The sequence below is a fragment of the Chelmon rostratus genome, chromosome 24 (assembly GCF_017976325.1).
Source record: "Chelmon rostratus isolate fCheRos1 chromosome 24, fCheRos1.pri, whole genome shotgun sequence".
Taxonomy (NCBI): Eukaryota; Metazoa; Chordata; class Actinopteri; order Chaetodontiformes; family Chaetodontidae; genus Chelmon; species Chelmon rostratus.
The window spans coordinates 7,839,921-7,860,783 of NC_055681.1; the positions used below are offsets into that span (position 1 = coordinate 7,839,921).

At 44.5% G+C, this 20,863-nt stretch overlaps 1 protein-coding gene across 1 annotated transcript; it reads right to left on the minus strand.

Moving 5' to 3' along the window:
- Positions 1-980: 980 nt before the first annotated feature.
- LOC121627322 (semaphorin-5B-like) lies at positions 981-14,658 on the minus strand. The gene is given in 22 exon segments (XM_041966170.1): positions 981-2,058; positions 2,175-2,386; positions 3,404-3,439; positions 3,739-3,888; positions 4,826-4,996; positions 5,069-5,290; positions 6,359-6,584; positions 7,683-7,830; positions 7,943-8,086; positions 8,640-8,824; positions 9,122-9,239; positions 10,058-10,265; positions 10,370-10,577; positions 11,098-11,233; positions 11,483-11,640; positions 11,642-11,769; positions 11,871-12,084; positions 12,951-13,049; positions 13,137-13,199; positions 13,696-13,741; positions 13,917-14,016; positions 14,514-14,658. Coding segments are annotated over 22 exon segments (3,279 nt in total). The 3' UTR covers positions 981-1,896.
- Positions 14,659-20,863: the final 6,205 nt, after the last annotated feature.

A 20,863-nucleotide genomic window follows, 5' to 3' on the forward strand; every position in this document is an offset into this window, starting at 1 on the left:
AAATTAAGCAATTATATCAAACACATTATCCCATGAATTTGTACCAAATTATGTAGTTTTTTCCAGGATACTTATTGAAAATTATTGGGAGATGATTCTGAAATGACCCCTAAAACAAGGCATTACTGAATTTATACATCACTGTGAGCATGTGACACTCTAATGTGTTCATAATCCACAATCAAAACATATTTATACAAGCACTGGCAATGTTACCCATTCATCTACACCTCATACACAACACAGACAGCCATTCATACTCACACACACACCTACAGACAACGAAGAGTAGCTACTTCATGTAACCTGCATGTGTTTGGACTGTGGGAGGAAACTGGAGCACCTGGAGGAAATACATGCAGACACGGAAGAGAGCCAAAAAACGTGTTTCTCCAAACTTGCTCACTATTACTCGAGATCAGAAGTGTAAGAGGAAAAACATAGTTAATAGTCTGACGTGCTTTCCTTAATTGGCAAAACCAGTGTTTAGCATATTTGATCAAAAACATGTCAAAGTTATATTTTCTATATCTCCTACTTTGAAAAGTCTTCATGTTTTTCCTGCTTTTGGGCAGCCATTTTTTCATTTTTCATTTATTTCAGAACACGATAAAAACAAATCGTAGACTTGAAACCTGCTTGAGCAAGTTAATCCATCACAGTTATGCATATTATTGAGTTACCTTTTTGTCGCACGGCACTTCAGCTGATGCGTGGACTCATTTGAAAAGGCTGATTTATGACGTGTTCACGCTCTGAAATATACATTTATAGCTGCATCATATTTGGTGAGTTTTTTATGCATGAAAACCGGAGAAGAGGAGTGTGACTGACAGGAAATGCCCCAAATCACTTTGTTTCAGCAGATACAAATGCAAATGCAATGACATCTGTGAATGTCCAGAAAATAATTCATAAAATCTGCTGACAGAAAAGGCAGCAAACTTGCATTTTTGAACAATGTACAGTACATGGTAAGGTGTCACAAACGTCCTTTTCAGTGTTGTTTTCCATTGTGGACTAAACATGAAAATTAAAGCAAATAAGACAGAAATGTGCAAGTCTCTGTTCGTCTCTTTCATCCAGTCATGCACAGTGAAGGGTGAAGTGTGGGTGTTTCTCACAACTCACTAATTCACTTGTCTGGTTTTTATCACAGATATCAACAGGCAGTTTATGGGATTAGTGAGTCCTCTGAACCCACCTGCTGAAAATGAGGAAAAAATCCCCAGAAACCAGTGGATGAAACTCCTCTCAACCAGTGGAAATCCAGGTGCATAAGAAGTCTGAGATCTACCCTGCTTTCACACTGCTGTGAGCACAAACAGCACCTCGGGGTTGGGGAAGAAAGAGGAAGGGGACCCCTGCACTGCGGGTTTCATTGAGAGATCAAAACACGGGCCCTCTTTGGGGAAGTCAAGGCTGCTGCAGACCTCTTGCGTCGGTTGATCAGGGCTTGTGAAATTGCTCCGCTGTAGCTTGCACACATGTGTGTCCCAAAGTTTGACACAAGGCAGCTGACCTGCTAACACACAGCTCCTTGTCTGCGATTGGCCCGTCATGCACGCTATCTGAGATGGCATGCATGAGATTGACTGAAATTTCACATGCCAGCGCTGTCTGTTCTACACCTTGAATATCGTTGCATGCTGTAGCAACTCATAAATGGTACTCATTATGTAATTAAGAGCCAATTAATTTGAAAACCTCTGCAAATAAAACCCAAAATATCTACATGCAAAGATATCACTTGAGCAGTTCTACAAATCTGACTGTGGCATGAGAATTTTGGTGTTTACTTTAACCCGGGGGTAATCTATCAGGTATTGTATTGAACGAGGACGCTCTCCAGGGTGGTGATTGGGTGAGTAACAGGGGTGATTTGCGTTCGGAGCCTCAGCTGTGCATGTAGGTCCTGCAGGGCGAGTCTGGGTGGAAGTCGTACTTGCTCAGGCTGGTCGGGTAGTAGGTGGTGGCGAACATGTTGCTGGAGGGCAGCGGGGAGGGGAAGTGGTTGCACGTCTCGTCGTTCACGTGGAGATTGTTCTTGTTTAACGTCTGCAGCGTGGAGACATAATGAAAGATTTGGCGCATCACTTCCTTGACTCTCTCTCTCTCTTCTTTAAACTGCCTAATGAAGTTGACTGTACATAGATTGCACTGAACCTGCCCACCTTAAACTCCATGGGGATGTACTTCTCATTCTTTGGCGTGGCGTTGCCCTGCTTGTTGTACGTGAGGTGGTTGGGTGTGCTGGGGTGGATGACTGCCGACTCTGCCGACGGCCGGTTCACGTGGTAGCAGTAGGAGTAGGCAAGTGCCGACAGCAACGCTGCTGCAAAGAAACTGGCAGAGCCCACAGCTACCAGCTGGAACAAAGTAAAGGCTGGAAGGGAAGACGGCAAAGAGGAAAGGACTGTCAACCAAGACAATGAATTGTTGTTCATTGGGACTGGGTACTGATCACGGGGGAAAGTTGATCTTAGATTATAAATACCACATAACTATGAGGGAACATGGCCCGTTTGAGCTGGAATGAGGCAGATTTGAGGGCAAACAAGATGCAAACTCAAAAGCCTTTTAAGAGGCCCTTAGAGGCTGAATTGTCCATGACAACCAACAGGTCACTGAATCAACAACTCTCCAAGCCTGGTTCCAGACCCCCACAGAGCTGCCAACGTCTCCACTTTCTCAGTGACTCAAACAGAGCTGGTGGTTCGCTCCCTGGCAGCTGTTTCGCTGGTTGGAAACACAGCTGAGCCAATCAGAAGATCACAGTCAGGATTATGAATGGGGGACATCATCTTCTTTTGCCAGAGCCAGAAAAATGGCACGAGAAAATAGCTATACAAGTCAGCTAACAATGGCAAAATCCAAAAAATGCGTAAAAATGAATTACTCTTGACAAATTTTTTGGGAACAGGGGGTCAAAACTATTATTAAGAACCATCCTTAACCGCACAAAATATCACTGCAGTCTGGCCAGTAAATACCAAGATTTCTTGCCTTGGATCAAAGTCTAGGACAGACAGACTACTGGCTGTCATTGTCATCCTGAGGTCCTGCTGCCAGGGGGGCAGGAGAGGAAGAAACTCCATCATACTGGGATTTGATGTCACTATCTGGCTGCTATCTAACTTCATCAAAAAGCCAATAACGACCCCACATGCTGCAGCCCCATGCCACATGATGACACAAGCAAAAGTCAATAAGCTAGCAACTGTGCTGTACACTGGTGCTGATGCAATTAAGCCAAGGTGACATAGATTTACTCTGTCTGCAAAAGGAAAGTGAAGGCATAAAACCTGGCGAATGCTCTGTTGGGAACTGAGGAGAATAGACATACATGAGGTGTGTGTGTGAGCTGGAAAGAAATGGAGGGAAGACACTTGTTTTCACTTACTTCCACAGCTCTGGTCCTCCTGTCCGGGTAAAATAACTGCAGGGAGACAGAAATTAAGACAGAGTTGCAGAAAAAAACAACGTAGCGAAGTAAAATCAATCCAGCCCCAAAAGATCAAACAACAAAAAAGACAAGACCAGTTAATTTCTTTCAAAGGCTTCAGTGTTCTCGAGGTAGGCAGAGCGCTGACAGCTCCATTAATTTGTCTTTTAATTTCTACATGTCAGCATTCACCGCGCCTGGTGAAACTTCTGCGTGACTCTAACTGGATTTTTTCCACCTTATATCAGCAGCAGTCTTGTTCCAGCGATTCGCTGTTCAAAACGCGGGCTTACCCGGCACCTCATGAGGCTGGCAGGGCCTCGACTGGGTGACGTTGCCCTGGCAGAGGCCAGCAGAGGCCTCCTGGTCCTCACCGCAGCGTCGAGAGCGATGCTGCAGGCCCTCCTCGTCACAGTCGCCCCACTCCGTCCATTCAGCCCAACCTGATGACCGAAGAAAGGAGTGGACAGGATTTGAATTAAGATGACTGTCTTGTGTTGTCTGCTGCTGCTTTGTTGTAAATCCAGGATGCTGATTTTGGACACAAGCTAATTACACATTCTGTACAATAAACAAAGCTTAAATAGAAACACCATAATATTTCAGAAGAAAAGCTCCCAAAAAATCAACCCAATCCATCGCTGCTGCAAGGAAAGAGCTCCACTAGAAGCCCCTTTATGTCCTGTGGAGCTGTGTGGGGGGTCACCAAGTGTGCCGGTTTAGAAATGCTGGCCGCGGCGCCATGGTCATCATCAGTCAACAGCCGGTCACAGTTCAGCTGTGTGCCGACTGGGTTTACTTTGTTTGCTGAACAAAAGCGTAAAATCCACGAGAAGTTAATTCCACCCGTTCGCTTTCCACATCCCTACCTCGATTTGAGCAAAGGAATAAAGTTACACACAAGTTGCATCCGTCCACGTTTGGGGTCGTGATTTTTTTTCCTCTTTATTTTCTGACTTTCAGCCAATGCCTATGCTGGGATAGGCTTCAATGGCAGCATTATTTGCCTTCTCAACCCAAATATTGATTCACCCCCTGCTGCGTGGAGGAGATTTCCCATCAGTGTCCATGCAAACAGCATTATTTAATCTAGTCTGTATTTATGGTGTAACAATTAGCAGGCTTGATTATCACAGCGTCACTGTGAGGTCAGTGAGTGTCATGAGTCGTGTTTGTTTGTTGGTCTTCTGGTTTTTGCTGCTTAAATACTTGTAGCAGAGAAAATAACAATAAAAACAAATTATATCTATTATGTATTTGTCTCGGGAGATTGGGAATTTGAGTTTGGAGACTGCAAAAGTAGCACAAGATATGGCATCTCAACTAGCTAGAAGCTAACATCAAGACACTCCATAATGCAGCTGCACATGTGCATCATACCTTCACAGACATGTGTGTTACAGAGCGCCTCCTCCGTGTGCAGGCCTATACAGATGTCTCCTCCACCGGCAGGGGGAGGACTACTGCACGTCCGAGTCCGCTGGTAGTGTCCGCCCCCACAGCTGGCCGAGCACTGGGACCAGGCAGACCAGCAAGACCAGGCTCCACTCACTGGAACACACGTAATGAACTTTATTCCTGTAACACATTCTGCTGCAACAACTAAACCAACCTCCCTGTTACCTGGACAGGGTTGAATGTTGCAGTCCTGGTACTCCACTGGGGATCCCACGCAGGCGCTGGGGTTGGTCCTTCCCTCTGCCGTCGAGCAGCTGCGCTTCCGGGTTCGGAAGCCTCTGGAACACTGCTGAGAGCAGCTGGACCAGGTTTCCCATGATCCCCAGCGCACGCCTTGGGGCTGGGACAGAGTTCGCCCACTAGTCTTCACCAAGTCTTCAACCAGAGCTGGAAAGCATTTTATTTGCTTTGTTAGAATCCAAAAGCATTTAAAATGCACCACAAAGAGGGATTTATTCAATTCCTGTAACACCGTAAGCAATTCACTGGAGCAGTCAGGAGAACAGACAGACTGAAGCAACTTCCACTCAGAAAAGAGTGAAAGTTGATCCCTTCTGATCCACCCTGCTGAACGAGTGAACTGCTCGAAAACATTTTTTTTGTCGAGTTCAAAAGAAGAACCGCAGGATTTTATCTTTTTATTGGCAAACTCAGCAGACAGGAAGCCTTTTATGAAACATTAATTAGCGAAATGTAATGTGGGTCACATTGAAAGATGGAGGCAGTTTTCCCCATACACCTGCCACACACACACATAGGCGTCCACAATCACAAATTATTTACTTCATATGAATGAGGAGTATTCCCAGAGGCTTTCAATGAGGCCATCAGAAATATTTCTGCTTATTTTCTGCAGACAGGAGGATGAGAGAAACAACACAACGTAAGATGAACCAATAAAATTACTTTTTGGCCTCGCTTTACCTGTTTGGAGTAGGTTTCTGAATGTACATGATTTTTGTTCTTTGTTTTGTATGAAACAGATTTTTATGAAGCCTTCATGTCTCTGAGGGATGGAGGAAGTGGACATGTGCTTCCCCATGATGGTTCAATGATCAATCTGCTGATTGATGTCTACATACAGTTTGGCTACATCCACCTCTGAATAGAGCAGCTGTGTTTATTGTGGCAAACTGGGATCTCTGCCACCAGCAGCGTTTTTTCAAGCCCGATCATGATCCAGTTCTGCTCTGCAGGTTTTACAGATGCAGTCACTGCTCTATGGACTTAGACTAGGCTTAATTTTGTTTAATCCAAGAATAAACCAGTCCGGTCTAGTCTGCAGTCTGGTAAGTAATCAGTGCACCAGCTGTGTTTTTCAATGGTTACGATCAACTGGCTGGCAACTGACAAAAAAGAAAAACATGGCTACATTTGCTAACAACACGGCAGAGCAGGGGGTGATGGGGAACCATCAGGGAGCTGATGGTTCCATTATCTGTTCCCACTACTCACAGTCAGTCTGGCAGGCTCCAGACCCGTCATTGGGGCAGAACCGTGTCTCCACCTTCTTCTTGCCCAGCTGGAGCTGCTGGGGGTCAGGGAGCAGCGTCCGACAGGTGTATCTGAACCTCTGCTCTTGCCTTGACCCATCTTGACTGACGTTGACCGGCATCCAGGGGGTCCAGGGGGTGTTGCGGCGCACCTCAGGGCAGGCCTCCAGGTTGCAGGCCTTGTACTCCTGGAAAACAGGATGGAGGAAGCTTGTCACCATGAATGCAGATGAAAAGTCGAAACCAAGTTTGTGCCGTCTGATCTAGTGCAGTTTCCTTTACCTCCCGTGGCCAGAGTCCCACTGCTTCACTAATTCATTTCAAACAGCTTGCAGAGACACACTGCTGTCAACACAAATATTGCAGCACTTTCTGCAGGGACTTTATTATGCAGCTAATTACTGTCTTTAATGGGACTATTTAAACTCTTCTTGTGGCTGTGCAGAGGCGAAGTTAAGGCAGCATGGAAGGATGCACCTTCACAATGACGCCCTCACTCTGATGGCATTGTTGGACCCCTGAGAAGCAGCACTTGTGGCTCGGCAGTGGCTTCCAAGACACACACTTGGCATTGTTTGTGGGTGGGAAGCCAGCAAGAGCAACTGCAGCAAGACGAAAATTCTACTTGTTGATCAGGGCTCCTGTGGGGAAGGAGGTGGACTCTTGGAGGGACAGCATGAACCTCTATGTGGATCTCCTCACCAGGAGGTAAAAAGAAGCAGCCGTGGGACTCGACAGCCGACCCAGGCCAACAGAAGTAGCTGACTTCAATGACACAATAATCTGTCTACTAGCAAACTAAGCCTTAAGAATCCATTATTCCCAATAAATAATTGCTATAAATAATAGAAAAAAAATGTTCTTCTCTGCAGAGAAACAACAAATAAGAAAAATGATTGCTTTTATAAAATATGACAAGACTGTTCAGTTTAACACATTTTCTTAAAATATATGTTGATTGAACTCATTTATCAGGCTTGAAAAGGCCAGGATTTATTGGTTTTCTCATAATCGGAAACAGAATAGAAGATTAAACCATATTTATCTCACACTATTTACTGAATTTTTGCCAAGTGATTGTAAATGTGCATATCTGTCCAGACAAACAAATACCATTTATCTTGAGGTGAATTATTTCATAAATAAATTCCCACGGCAAGCTGTTTACTTTCGTAAATTAATTTATAAATCATCTGTCACTTTTTGAGTCTTCTTTATTGTTGGAGCAGGTCAATAAATTGATCGTCAGCGTGGCTCAAAACATCTCAACCTTAGCAGTACGCTACCGTAGAACATCCAGGACAGCCGTTGCCATTCTCACAAACTCTGGTCCTGGAGTGGACGCCCCCTCCACACTCAGCACTGCAGTGAGCCCAGGGCCCCCATGCCGTCCACAACACCGGCAGAGGACAGGGCTTCTTCTCATTGCACAGCCTGGAAGCACAGACACACAGAGTTGTTCCTGTCCAAAGCGGTGATATTTTAACTCCATCATGTGGTCATGATGGCTGCTCACGAAAGTCCTGGCCACAACAATGGTGTTTACCTCTCTTCTCGACCCTGGCCGACACAGATTCGACCCCCGTGGCGAGGTGAGGGGTTGTTGCAGGACCGCTGCCGCACTTCAAATCCGATACCACAACTGCTGCTGCACTGGCCCCATGAGGACCAGGGAGTCCAGCCGCCATTCCTGGCGAAAACACAACGCGTGACGGGAATTGTAAGTCGGGAATCCAACAACCTCATTTCCAGCACCTGCAATTGTTAGCTGCTGTTAAATGTTCCCAACTAGCTGGCGAACTTAGCAACCACTCATATTCATACTCATAGTGTATGATGAGGCCCATATTTCACAATTAATTCAACTCCATGAGCAACACAGCTTGCTTCATTGTCTTGCCCACTTTTAAGCAGTTTATTAGTTCATTCTGCACTCTGTAGGTCTAATTATGTGTGCACAAATCCATCAAAAGCAATCACCTTGTGACTCACGCTCTCTGCTTTAATGAGATATGTTTATGGTAAAGGGGTATGCTCATATTGATGTAGCTTTTTTCAGATTTATTAGGCTAATTATGCCCTGTTACGAAATCAGCATCTTATGGTAATTGATCTCTGAAGTAATGAAAATTACTCGTTTTCACAGTGCACGACCAGCAGAACAATGTATCCAGAGTGGTGTGTGTGCTTTTAATTCAGGGGTTAGGGTTCAGATAATGAACATCTGCACAAAGGAACTGTACCTGGAACAGTTCGCCACCTGGATAGTTGAGCCCTTACATTTGACCCCGCCGCATCGCGCCACGGGCCCGTCGCAAGAGCGGGACCGACACACGCAGCTGCTGACGGAGCCCTCCCCGTCATCGTGGTTACAAGGTTGCCATGGTGCCCAAGGACCAAAACCGCCATCCTGTGTCAGGTTCCTCACCTCCAGAGGGGATTCAAAAGGGGCTTAAATGCACATGAATGAGTCACATTTGCCTAAATGCACCGTTTTGGTCTAAATCTACAGCTTGGTGCCCAGAAAATGGTCAGAATTTAAAAGAAATACTCTAATGTTATTACTTAATATACGGCTGAATAAACAAACTATGTGATAAACAATTGATAATGAATCAAATGTCAAATTCATTATAGATTATAAGACTGACACTGAAGAAGAATGGATGCTGTTTTCTAGACATTTCTCCCAGAGGAGTATCTTTAATTACTGTGTGTGTCTTACTGGGCACTCGGTGATGTTCTGGGTCCACTGGTTCATGTTGGAGCTCCCCTCGATGGTGGTGCAGCGCTTCTGTTTGTGATCCCAGCCACAGTACGGGTCCCGAGCCTCCATGCAATGGCTATTATGAGTGCAGACGTGGAGTCAGTAATTGCTGCAGTCTCAGAATCATCAAGCCTCTCTGCAGCACGCTCTTTTTTTGCCGTGAATACTAATTCAAAACTAACATGAAAAACTCTGCACATGTCTGCAGTCAGCAGGATGCTTTAAGTTAATAATTATTTTCTCTGTATTTAAGGACTTCTATTATGTTTCCAGTAGGAGGGCTGCCAGAGGGACTGATAGTGAGAAAGTGCTGTACATCATACAATATTTTGTAAGCCTTTCAACATATTCTAGTAGTGCATTTATTGTCAACAAACTCATTATGCGTGCTTATGTAATGTCTGCTCCGAGTCTTAAAATATGGAGTGACAGTTGCAAAAGCAGTTTGTTTACAGGGGGGAAAAAAACAGGCTCTTAACATAATCATCTTTGTCAGCGTTTATTGTGAGCCTTTCAGACTTGGCCGCCCACACGTGTTTGTCTCTTTAATGGCGCTAAGTTCATAAATCTTTTGAAGCGTTTTAAAGTTCAGTCGGTAAATTTGCACACTCGCCAGCGGCACACAGACTGAACAGGCAGCTTTTACTGAATTATCAGCTGCAGATGTAGATTTTCATTTGCTTTATACTTAACATATTTATATTGAATTATATTTACTGTATGTTGTTATAGCTGCTTTATGTTTGTTAATCCTTGTGCTCTTCTGTCGGAATCAATTAAAAAAGAAGATTAAAAGCCTACAAATCTGCTGTTCATTATGTGAAAGCTGCGAAATCACTTTGGAAGCTCACATCATATTCGACACTGCAGCTTTGAGGGTCTGCTGGATCGTACCGTTCAGCTGGATAGCTGGAGCAGCGCTCTAACGGGATCTTCACCAGTCTGTCATCGAGCCCAACAAACAAGGATCTGTCACCGTGCAGGATTTGCAGGCTCTTGATTGGTCTGATTTGCCCTTCAGGGAGAATCCTGAGCTCCTCCAGGTAGCAGCCGTGAAGGCTTTTATTGGTTGTGGAGAGAACCTTCAGGACGGTGCCGTATTCTGATTGGTCGAAACGAACAAGGAGGAACGTTCTGAGTTGAAAATGATCTGGTGTCTTGCTTACTTTAACAGTCGTAAAAGAGGGACAAATCACCACTGCTCACCAGTGCCGATGTACATGACATGGTAGAGGGTGTCTCGCCCCTGTACAATGTCCACGACCATCTTGGAGAAGCGCAGGTTGTCCTGGGTGAGCAGAGGGTTGACGGTGACCGGTTGGACCACGTCGTTCATGAGGAAGAGCCGCTGGGCGTCCTGGAGGCTGCGCTCTGTCAGGTTCCCGCTGGGGCCTCCCTCCTCCAGAACCCCACACTGCAGCCAGGAATGAGGGATTAGTGTCGGGCCTTCAGTACGTTCAAACATGTCACAGAGTTTGCAGGTTTCTTTTTAACAAAAGACTCGAGCAGCTAATATTACCGCTTAGTCTGCCTTCCACCAGGGAGCACACGCTACAAATTAAATGCCACAGAGCCTTCATAACTCCTATCAGTTATACCTGCTTGTTCTTTTCTTGTTTTTCTTGCAAAAATTCTGCAGTGAGAAAGATCAATATGAGATGCAGAGGGCAGATTTGAACTCAAACATAACAAAACTATTGCACAGAGATGACAGAATCTGAAACCTGCAGCCCGATTTGGGCAGCATTCTGCATATATGCGTCAGCAAACTTGCCACGCGCTTACTGTTGGAGGTATATTTGATGGATGCAATACTGCAATAAGCTATCTCGGTAATCGACACACCAAGAATTGAAGGCTGGGCTCACATCTATCAACACCTTGCAGTCAGAGAGCAAAGCAACTGGAAGTTTATTTCTTTAAATATGTGTGACCTGAAAATTGGGTATGGGGTTTGGGGTGGAGAGCCAGGCGGTGCGCGGGTTCTCCTGGTAGCGGAAGGGTCCATTGAAGGCCTGGGTGATGGAGCTCAGGTTGAAGGCGCAGACAGCAGAAGCTGATATGCTGTTCCTAAAGGACGTAAGCACAGTCAGAGCTCAGCAACTCAGTGAGAAAGAAGGAAAGAATGGAAGAAAGACAATGGCTCATGATCTCAGCAAACAGACAAAATCAGTTGGGTCCATGTGCAGTATTTGCAGATTTCTCAGTAATTGTCTGAATTTATTCTAGCTGTTGATGTACAGACAGAACTTTAAACTGCAGCATGATTTGGAGTCAACAGATTTAATTAGTTAATTAGTATTAATAAATGTTACTCACACGTTGGTGGTGAAGATGCCGTAGATCAGGTCCTGCTCAGGTAAGTAAAAGGTGCTCTGGAGCTCGTTGTAGTAAAAGGGGATTTCTCCAGAGCGTGAGCAGTTGAGCCGGGCCTTCATGAAGGTGGTCCACGTGTCCTCCAAGAGGAAACGCCCCCCCCATGTCGTTCTTACAGACCCGCGCCACGCGAGAGAACACCATCTTCCCGCAGTCATTTTCAACCGCAGTTTCTCTCAAGAAGAAGTAGGCAAAGCGACCGATCTCATACACCGAGACAAAATGAGGCTCTGTGAGACACGTGAGAGGAGGAAAGAAAGGACATGGAAGGTATCCACAAAGAGACACGGGTCAAGACGAGGCTGGCTAAAGGACCAATCAGTGTGTTTACCGTTCAGCCATTTGGAGTTGTACTGGGCGGTGCGCAGCGGCGGCATGTTCCCCAGGCTCCGGTAGATGACAGGGTCCCGTCCAGAGAAGTCGATCACCGTGGCCGCGTACAACTCTCCCCTCTCCGTTACCATGGCGGTGGAGTTGTGGCGTGGGTCATAGGGACACCGGGCGACACCGTTCACTGTGTCCAACACCTGACTGACGTTATCGACCTGACAGAGAGCACAAACGCTTGAATTCACAACAAATCAACAAGTCAGGAGTGACACAAAGGGGATCTGCTGCTTCTGGTTTAGCAGCTGGTCTGCACTGGGGGTTGCACATTTCACATTCATTCAAAACCTTTTAATTCATTTGTCAGGACAGAACTTAGTGCCGTTTCCCACATGCACAAAGCTGATGCAGAAACCTATAAGTCCAATCATTTCAAGAGGGTTGATGGGCGTCTCCATAAAAATGTATTATTTATTAGTAATTTTTGGGATCATAAAATCAAGAAAACCAATTATTACTACTACTACATTTCCTTTTTATGGCTGAAACAATTAGGATGACTACTAATCAATTATTTGATAATAATAATAATTCAGTTATTTATTGACTGTAAATGCTGCACAATTTTTCAAATGTGAGGATTTGAGGCTTTTATCTGCTTGATATCATGTAAATGGAAATATGGACTGAATTTTTCCCCTTGGATCTGATCTGATCACTGTTTTTTACTTTTTTATTTTGAAAGACAAATCTTCATTAGCTTTTTCATGACAATATCAGTGTTTTTGTGCATTTTAGCACGTTATTTATAACTTATACATACTTTACATTTTTACCAACATTTGAACAAAAGTCTTTTCGATTGCAGAGCATATTTCCTTCCTTCAATTGGCAATGGGTTTACATTTGATTCACTACAGTATAAAGAGTAACTTCAGATTTGCTTCACACTCTGTCTCGATTGAACTGTAAGTTGTAGATTTTAAATTCAGGACTGCATTTCACTCATTTTGACCGTGGATGATCCCACTGGCTCAAAGCTGATCTAGCTGCTCACACCTCAGTATAAACTGTTTGTACCAACCAGCCTGGTTATGCAGACGGGGGTGAAGGCATTGGTCCCGCACGTGAAGAGCGTCCTCCCGCTTATCAGCAAAACTCGGATGTAGTTTTGACACTCCTCCTGCAGACAAACACAACACAAACCGTGAGAATCCTCCGTCATTGATAAAAGAGTGAAGAAAGTGTGATGCGTCACAGAGCGCTTTACCTCAGACTTCCCCTTGCTCTGACATGAGCGCTTCGTGTCTTCATCAGGTGCCCATTCTGTCGCCTGCGGAACCAAAAAATAATAATTTTGATTCAATTATGGCACCGAATATTAATGCATCATGTCAGGCATCAGTCAATCAAGAAATACGAAGGGAACATTTGTGCAAAATTTAGATACACCAGATATAATGTATTAATTAGTGAGTTTTACAGGTGCTGAGAGGCAGATTTGTTAAAATAACTAGCTGCTGGCTCCTGCTACATATTTAACAGAGATATGTGAGAGTGGAATTGATCTTCTCATCTGACTCTAAGCAAGTCAGCAAATATGCAGATTTCCAAAAATATTTAACTATTCTTTCACATAAAAAAGGCTTTTGGGAGACAAAAACAGACATGAAAGCAGATTTTTTTTAATTCTAATTATATATATAAAATATAAGCTCTGGTCTTGGTGTTACCTGTATGAGCGAGGCATTGCTCAAACTCAGTCATATATATATGTGTGTGTGTGTGTGTGTGTATATATATAATATAAGCTCTGGTCTTGGTGTTACCTGTATGAGCGAGGCATTGCTCAAACTCAGTCTGAAGAGGAAGTTTCTGCAAAAGAGGTTGGACATTAGAGGTAAAGCAGCAGAAGCAGACACACTGCAGAGGATTGAATCAGCTGGTTTTTCCTCTCATCCTCTCTCATGATACGTTCTGATCAAACCTTATTATATACATTCATTTTCGACACTGGATATTGTCATGACTGGACCTAGTTGTTTGTCACCTTGCTCCCACCACCAGCTGGTTTCTGCTCAGGTCCAGAGCCAGCTGGGAGAAATCCTTCACTCCTGGATGGGAGAACTCCGACACCCACGGCCTCAACGCTGGAGACAGAAGAATAGGAGGGAGGGAAAGTAGTGCAGAGCCATAATATAAAGGAAGAAAGCATGAGGATGAGAGGAAAAACCAAAAGGAGATGAGGAAAGATTATTTAGAGGCATTGTTTGCACTTTTACTGACTGACTGTCAAATTTCTCTCCAGTGAATCACCCGATCCCACAGTCTGACCACTCCACAACCTCCCCTGAGCCTTTCAACCTGATGATCAACCTTCATTTTCCTATTCTGCTGCATTATTTTGGAGCTTAAAGTCTGGTTGCCGCTGCATTTGTCCGTTTCTTGAGCCAGAAAGTCCAAATTTATCGGATCCCAGGTGGAGAAATGAAATACCACATTCAATTTCTCGTGATTTTGAGTCTGTTGAATCCATAGAAAACACTAAAATGTGCTGTTCCAAATGTCTGTGGATGATGGATGATGGGTGTTGGAGGAATGGATGGTTGCTTGGTAAAAGCAGACAGAGCAGTCTCGATGCGCTCACCTTGGTAGGAGACAACAGGATGCTCCTTTCGACTGCAGTCTGCTGGTTTGACGTGAGGCTGCTGGGACAGACACACAGACCAACAGATGACCAGCACAAGGCCACGGGGGGAGAGGGCCCACGCCCCCCACCCTGACGTAACCATAGTTACAACCACATCAAGTTTTCTATCGGGTCCTCGGGAAACACCTGACGGAACAGAGGAGATATCTGTCAATTTAAGCACATGAGCAGCAAGAATCGAACACAGATGATGTAAATTTCCTTGAGAAAGCTCAAAAAGACAAAAACAAAAAGTCTTGTGACCGACATTTAAAATCCTCATCAGTAATGGAGGAAAAAAGACATGTGCACTGGACTTCCCTGCTCTCTGTCTGCTTATCCGTCCATCAAAATTAGTTCTGCCAGTCTCCCCAGCCCAGTGGTTCTGGTGCTGACTCTGTCTGCTCTGGGTGTCCTGCCCCTCAGTGTCAGCGGGACTCGGTCACGGCGAATTCAAATCAAAAGGCCAGAGTCCCAAACGCCGACTCTCAAACCGAGGGTGCCATCAACAGAGATCTTTATGACTGAGGAGACCCATTCAGAGATGAACCCGGGCCCAGAGCCAAACGGGGGGTGTGACCTTTGAGCTGTGAGCTGCATGAAGGGTCTTTGTGTCAACATCAAAAACCGTTTGTGTACGTGAAATCTGCTTGAAGATGATGATCTGATGGCAGTGACCAGGGGCACAGGAGTCACAGCAAAGCGTCACAAAATGGCACAAAAATGTGAAAAATGACCTGGTGATGGAGGCTGCACCAATGCCAGCAGACTTTAGTTCACTTTTAATGCTAACTGGGTGTGTTTTGTACTTCAAGCAGCGTCTTCGCGGCTGCTACGTGCTCTGGAGAATGAGGCCGTGGACTGAGCGTGTGTGAAGGCAGAGGTTTTTAAGAGCTGCTCGGTCTCACATTGCTGCTTAATGAAGCGGCAGGAGCAGAGCCTCCGCCGCTGGCTTCGCTTTTGTTGTGTGGCAACGCTCCTCTCACCGTGCAGCCAGCGAGGGGCCTGGTGTTTGGGGATTTGTCCGTTCAGTGCAACAAGGGGGAGCAGCAGCAGCAGCAGCAGACGTCAGGCAGATTCTCCAGGGCCACGAGGAAATGCACAGATGCAGATTCTCACTCTGCGATCAAATAAATAAATAAATAAATGAAAGCAACATTGGCTGCTGGTGGGAGATGGCGTGCAAACAGCAGTCCACTGTGTGAAACCTGCGAAAGTTGTGCGCTGAACCATCCACCCCGACCTTCTTCCTGAGAGGATTTGCACGGCTTTACCAGTATACTTCCACCTGTCCTTGACACCTCAAATCAGCAAATCCTCACAGAATGACTCCGTTTGGTGCATTTGCTTGGAGTTTTGGACACAGTCGGATCAGCCAAAACGTGTTCTGGTGCCAGGTGCGTGCTGTCAGATGTGAGATATTTAAACACAGGAAGTGACAGTGGAAAAAACATTCAAGCCCGTTTTCCCGGAGCCATGAGAGTGTCCATTCATTCATGTAGCTGCCAGTGTTGGAAAAACACCATAAAGCCTTAACAACATGTGAAGAGATTAGAAACACAGCCTCCGATTCATGTGACCTGTGGACATGTGACCTCCACATAAAGAGGAACGCTGCCAAGATTAAAACCCTCTTGCTGAGTTTTTGTGCAAGTTGAAGTCGTGACTTCACTGTATCAGGAAGCCATAACATGACAGGCGCATACTGTATCTGTTAGCATCTAAATGCCGGGTGTTTGCTCTGCAGGCTGATTTCCATGTTTCATTCCTCTGTCAGAGAAAAAGCTCACTCAAACATCACGTGGAGCCCTTGCCTCGCTGAGGGAATGCAGACCTGCATAGCTACGATGCTGGTGCGTCTGCTGAAAGTCTGCTGTCGGAGATACGCACGATACAACCTCAGAGTAGTTATTGTGAAAGCAAAACCTGCATTTTGTAGTCGCAGTTTTAATAACTTTGGAGATGTTTGCACATATAAATACGACATTGCATCACAGTTCACGGCTATCTTCTTTAAAGCCTATGCCCATATATGGATAGTTTACCTGCCCTCTTATTTTCCTTTGACATTTGTTTGTCGAGCACTTGATTTGTTGCAACTGCTTCAGTTAAAACTATGCAAGCCCTGTGTGGAGAAAAGGCTAAACCATTTTCCCTGCACACGTTAATGAAACACCTCTCAGCCAATAGCGTTTATGATATCAACGTTACCATTTCTCACAATCCAGATAATAACCAATGCTGGATTTTTTTATACAGATATATCGAAGTTTGAGAGTTTAAAAAATCCAATAACAACCTGTAACCTGTAATAAACTCCTGTCAGCCTAAAATCAATGGTCAATCCAAACTTTTCTCTAAAGGCGGAAAGTCATGCAAATAAATCTCAAAACAGATATCACAATGGCCACGACCCTTTAAATCAGTGGTTCCCAACCTTTTTTAAAAGTAGCTATAAACTTAGCTTGTCACAGTTTGCAAAAAGAAAAGAAAAAGGAAAAAAAAAACAAGATTTGGTTGCATGAGTTAGCAACACTTAAAGGTTCCCTGTGGAGTTTTAGACCACTAGTAGCAGGATGGAGCTGTTTTCAAGGGACTCATACGCAGTCCTAGCAATGGTGTCGATCAACAGGTGGCGGCAGCACTCCAAGGTGTGCTGAAATGTGCAACAAACAAAGCAACAAAACAAAGACAGGGAACAAGACCTCTAGCAAATAAACATGGACGTAAACAATGCAGGAATCAAATGAGGATAAGCTGAAAACATTCAACTGTCATAATGTCACAATGTTTTACGAGGAAGGAAATGCACATGACATATTTGTCAGACCTCAAGGATGCACACAATGCGTTTTGGTGAGGAACATGAACGTAAAAATAGCTTGATCCTGGTTTGTTGAGAGGAAAACTCCACAGCGCACCTTTAAGCTGCCAGTCTGCATCACCAGAACTGCTCCTCGGATGGTCAAGTAGCCTCAGAATCCCGAACTAGCTGCAGCCTTCTTGGTCTCTGCCTCAGCGCTGGTAAAAATACTCTGACACATTAACAATGTTTGGACAGAGCAGGAGTGTTCCTGCAGCACTTCATCACAGTTGTTTAAAGTTTACACACAGCAGAAGTTTTCGTCCAACACTCCATTTTTCTCTCAGGAGACAATACGTGGCCAGTTATTGGATTTTAGTGTTGGGAGAAAGAAATTGGCAATCTCGTGGTTGTTGTTTTTTTGTGTGTGTATCTGTATCTGTGTGCGCATGTAACACACACACACACACACGCATGCACACACACACACGCATCACAATTCAAGCCACCTCATGGTGAGTATTGCTGGATCCAAGGGCAGCTCAAGCGAATGCATCAATGCCATGAACAAATCCTTGCACGACCTTATCTTCACAACCGCCACACCTGCAGCATCAGTGAAAAACAAGGCATCTCAAGGCTTTAAAGCGTGCTTTAATTAATGTTACATGGAACTCGAGTGTTTTTTGTGAGCCTCCCTTCTTTGTGTCAAGAACTTTCCATTCAAGTACTCTCGGCTTTGTCTTCAGACAAACTGAAGCAGGAGAACATTTCAGTCCTTTCAGAAGGATGGCCCTCCCATGGTGTGTATCACTTGGATACCTTCAACCCACTGCTGATATATGAATGAGTTGATTTGATGGGGTGGAAAGTAAGGCACGGATGAACCTCTTTTGTGGCCATGCGACCACGAAGATTACTGCGTGAATACATGAATGCACCAACAGGGCGGCCGTACTGACACTGTGAAGGTGCTATTTCTTTTTCTGTCAAGATGAGTAAAACCTCTTCAGTCACTTCTTACAAAAACGCCATTACAGAGAATTATATGTCATGATCTGACTATAAAAGATGCACAAAGGCCCTGAAAATGCTAATTAACACTTCCACTAGGATTACACAGGCTACAAAATGAGCATGCTGAGACACTGGGTATACATATTAAGTGAGCTTCATTAAAATCCAGACAAATTTTCTTCACTCAGGTCAAATATGACAGAGAAATTAATTACAAGTAATTATTCCCTCATTCGGAGGACTCATAATTTGTTCCTCCATGGCATCACAAATAAAAGGGAGTCCAGCGTCTGACCCTTGTGCATTAGCCTCTTGTCTAAAATCTCTTGTCCTTGGACTTCATCCAAATATCATTAAAAGAAAGCATGAATCCCCCTCCCACCTCCCTGCGCTCAAAAACCTGGGATTCCAACCTCCAAATTCCTCCTCACAAAACAACAGCAGCTCCCAAAAGCAAACACCTTCAGATTTCTCTGACTGCTACAGCAGCCCTCACCTATAAAGAGCGGTAATATTAATTAGCAATGAAGTCAGTTCATGGAGATTTGTTAGTTGGAGCAAATGGACACTGAGAGGGCATCCAAAGTCTCTCCATCAAAATATTCAGAGAGGACCATTTCCGAGGCAGTGTTCTCAGCTCCTTCCTACCGGGGTGAATGGCCTCTCTGTGCAACCTGCCAACTATCTGCCAATGGCAGCTCTCTTTTACAAGTGAATAGACTGAGTTTAGCCACAGTTAAAAAGACACACTAACGCGCCATGGCTGCGCCACAATGGCCGTTCGGGTAATTTGCCAAACCTAATGATGCCGGTTTGGCCCCGGCTAGAGGAGGTAGAGAGCAGGAATCCTAAAGAGGCACACAGCTGCACCGATCCCTCCCTTCCTATCTCCCCGCTCTCATCTCTGTCTCCCTCTGTTCTCTTATCATGGACTCCATTTCTTCTGCTTTCTGGAAAGTGGCACAAGTAGGGCATCAAACCGAAGAACGCATACTTCTGTATTCTCTTAAAATGGCCCACTATCAAGAGATTTCCCACATTTCCCTGAAAGGAAAATCTGTCAGTCATTAGACATGACTGAAAATGACCGGTCTGTCCCACCATTCCTTACAACAGGAAACATAACTGGCCAGAAACATAACTCCACAATAACAGCCTAAAGAGAACTAATTGTACAGCCCTCTGAGGCAATTTTGGAATTTTTGGGCAATATAAATAAAACTGATTTGACAATATGTCAAACATGTTATTTTTAGCTTGGTGGGTTTAGTTTGTTAATTTTGAGCTCTGCCCCCAAGTGGCCAAAAAGGATTAATGCAATGTTAAGTAACGATTAGCACAAGGCTGACGCAAAGTGCAAAGATAAAGCTCCTGAAATTGAAATAGGCAATAGTTATATTTAAATGTTCAGCAAGAGTGATAATCAATAAGTAAGCTGCAAATCCAAAGTGCACTCGCCATCTGACTGCGCATTAGAAAAGTACCAGTGCCAGTCAACACGATAAATTCACGCATGACAACGTGTGATTAGACTGAGAGCCACATTCATTAGGTACATCACTCACACCACAGACACACCAAAAACTGCAGCCTCAAAAATGTATCATACAATTGAATCCACAACTATGCAATGTCTATAAACTGATCCCTGCATTCCTTCACATACTGTGCAGACAGCTGCAGGCAAACAGCAGCATTCAGCCACGCTCAAAGACCCTGAAACAGAGGGCATGATCTCCAAACCACGGCACGACAACCTGCTATCACATGACCCACGTTCCATGTTTAGGTCACTTGACAACAACTGAGCCATCACCATGTCAACTGAACAAACTGCTCAAAGACTCGTCAGTGCAAAACTGTTCTCATGCTCCCATGATCAAAACTGCGATTAGCTGATTTATACAAGACTGTTTGTAAAAAAACATAGCATAATAAGCTTCACAGAGAAAGTATGATGCATACTTATCGCATTGGATTTAATTGGACTGCAACACTGTTTATACAATACAGTCCATCCCTTGAGGAGGTCTTGTAATTGGAAAGGTATTCAAGCTATATTGCCTAAGTGCATGTGGCTTTAATGTCTATTTGCAGAATACAAATTATAGGTTTGGATTTTATTAATCTCAGTGTGATGAGTAGTTTGTTTTTCACTTGTGAGCCTGCGGTCTCCTTACATTTCTTCTTAAATGTACCTTTGAGTGGCTATTCTGCCTTTGCACGGCTGGTCGAGCTAATATCAGCACGCCAATTAAGACTGCCTTTGCATTCAAAACTCCTGGGTGACTTAACAGCCTTAGTGTTTTAATAGCTAATCCATTGCAGCTAATTGATGCTGTTGTCAAGGAGAAGGATCTCTTAAAATCGCGTCTTCATTACTGACCACAGGCATTTTTCAGGTTGTTGTGATGCCAGATATGTGCTCCATAAACATAGCATAAAAATGACTAATCAAGTGAAGATTTGTAAGTCATCCTTGATCCTA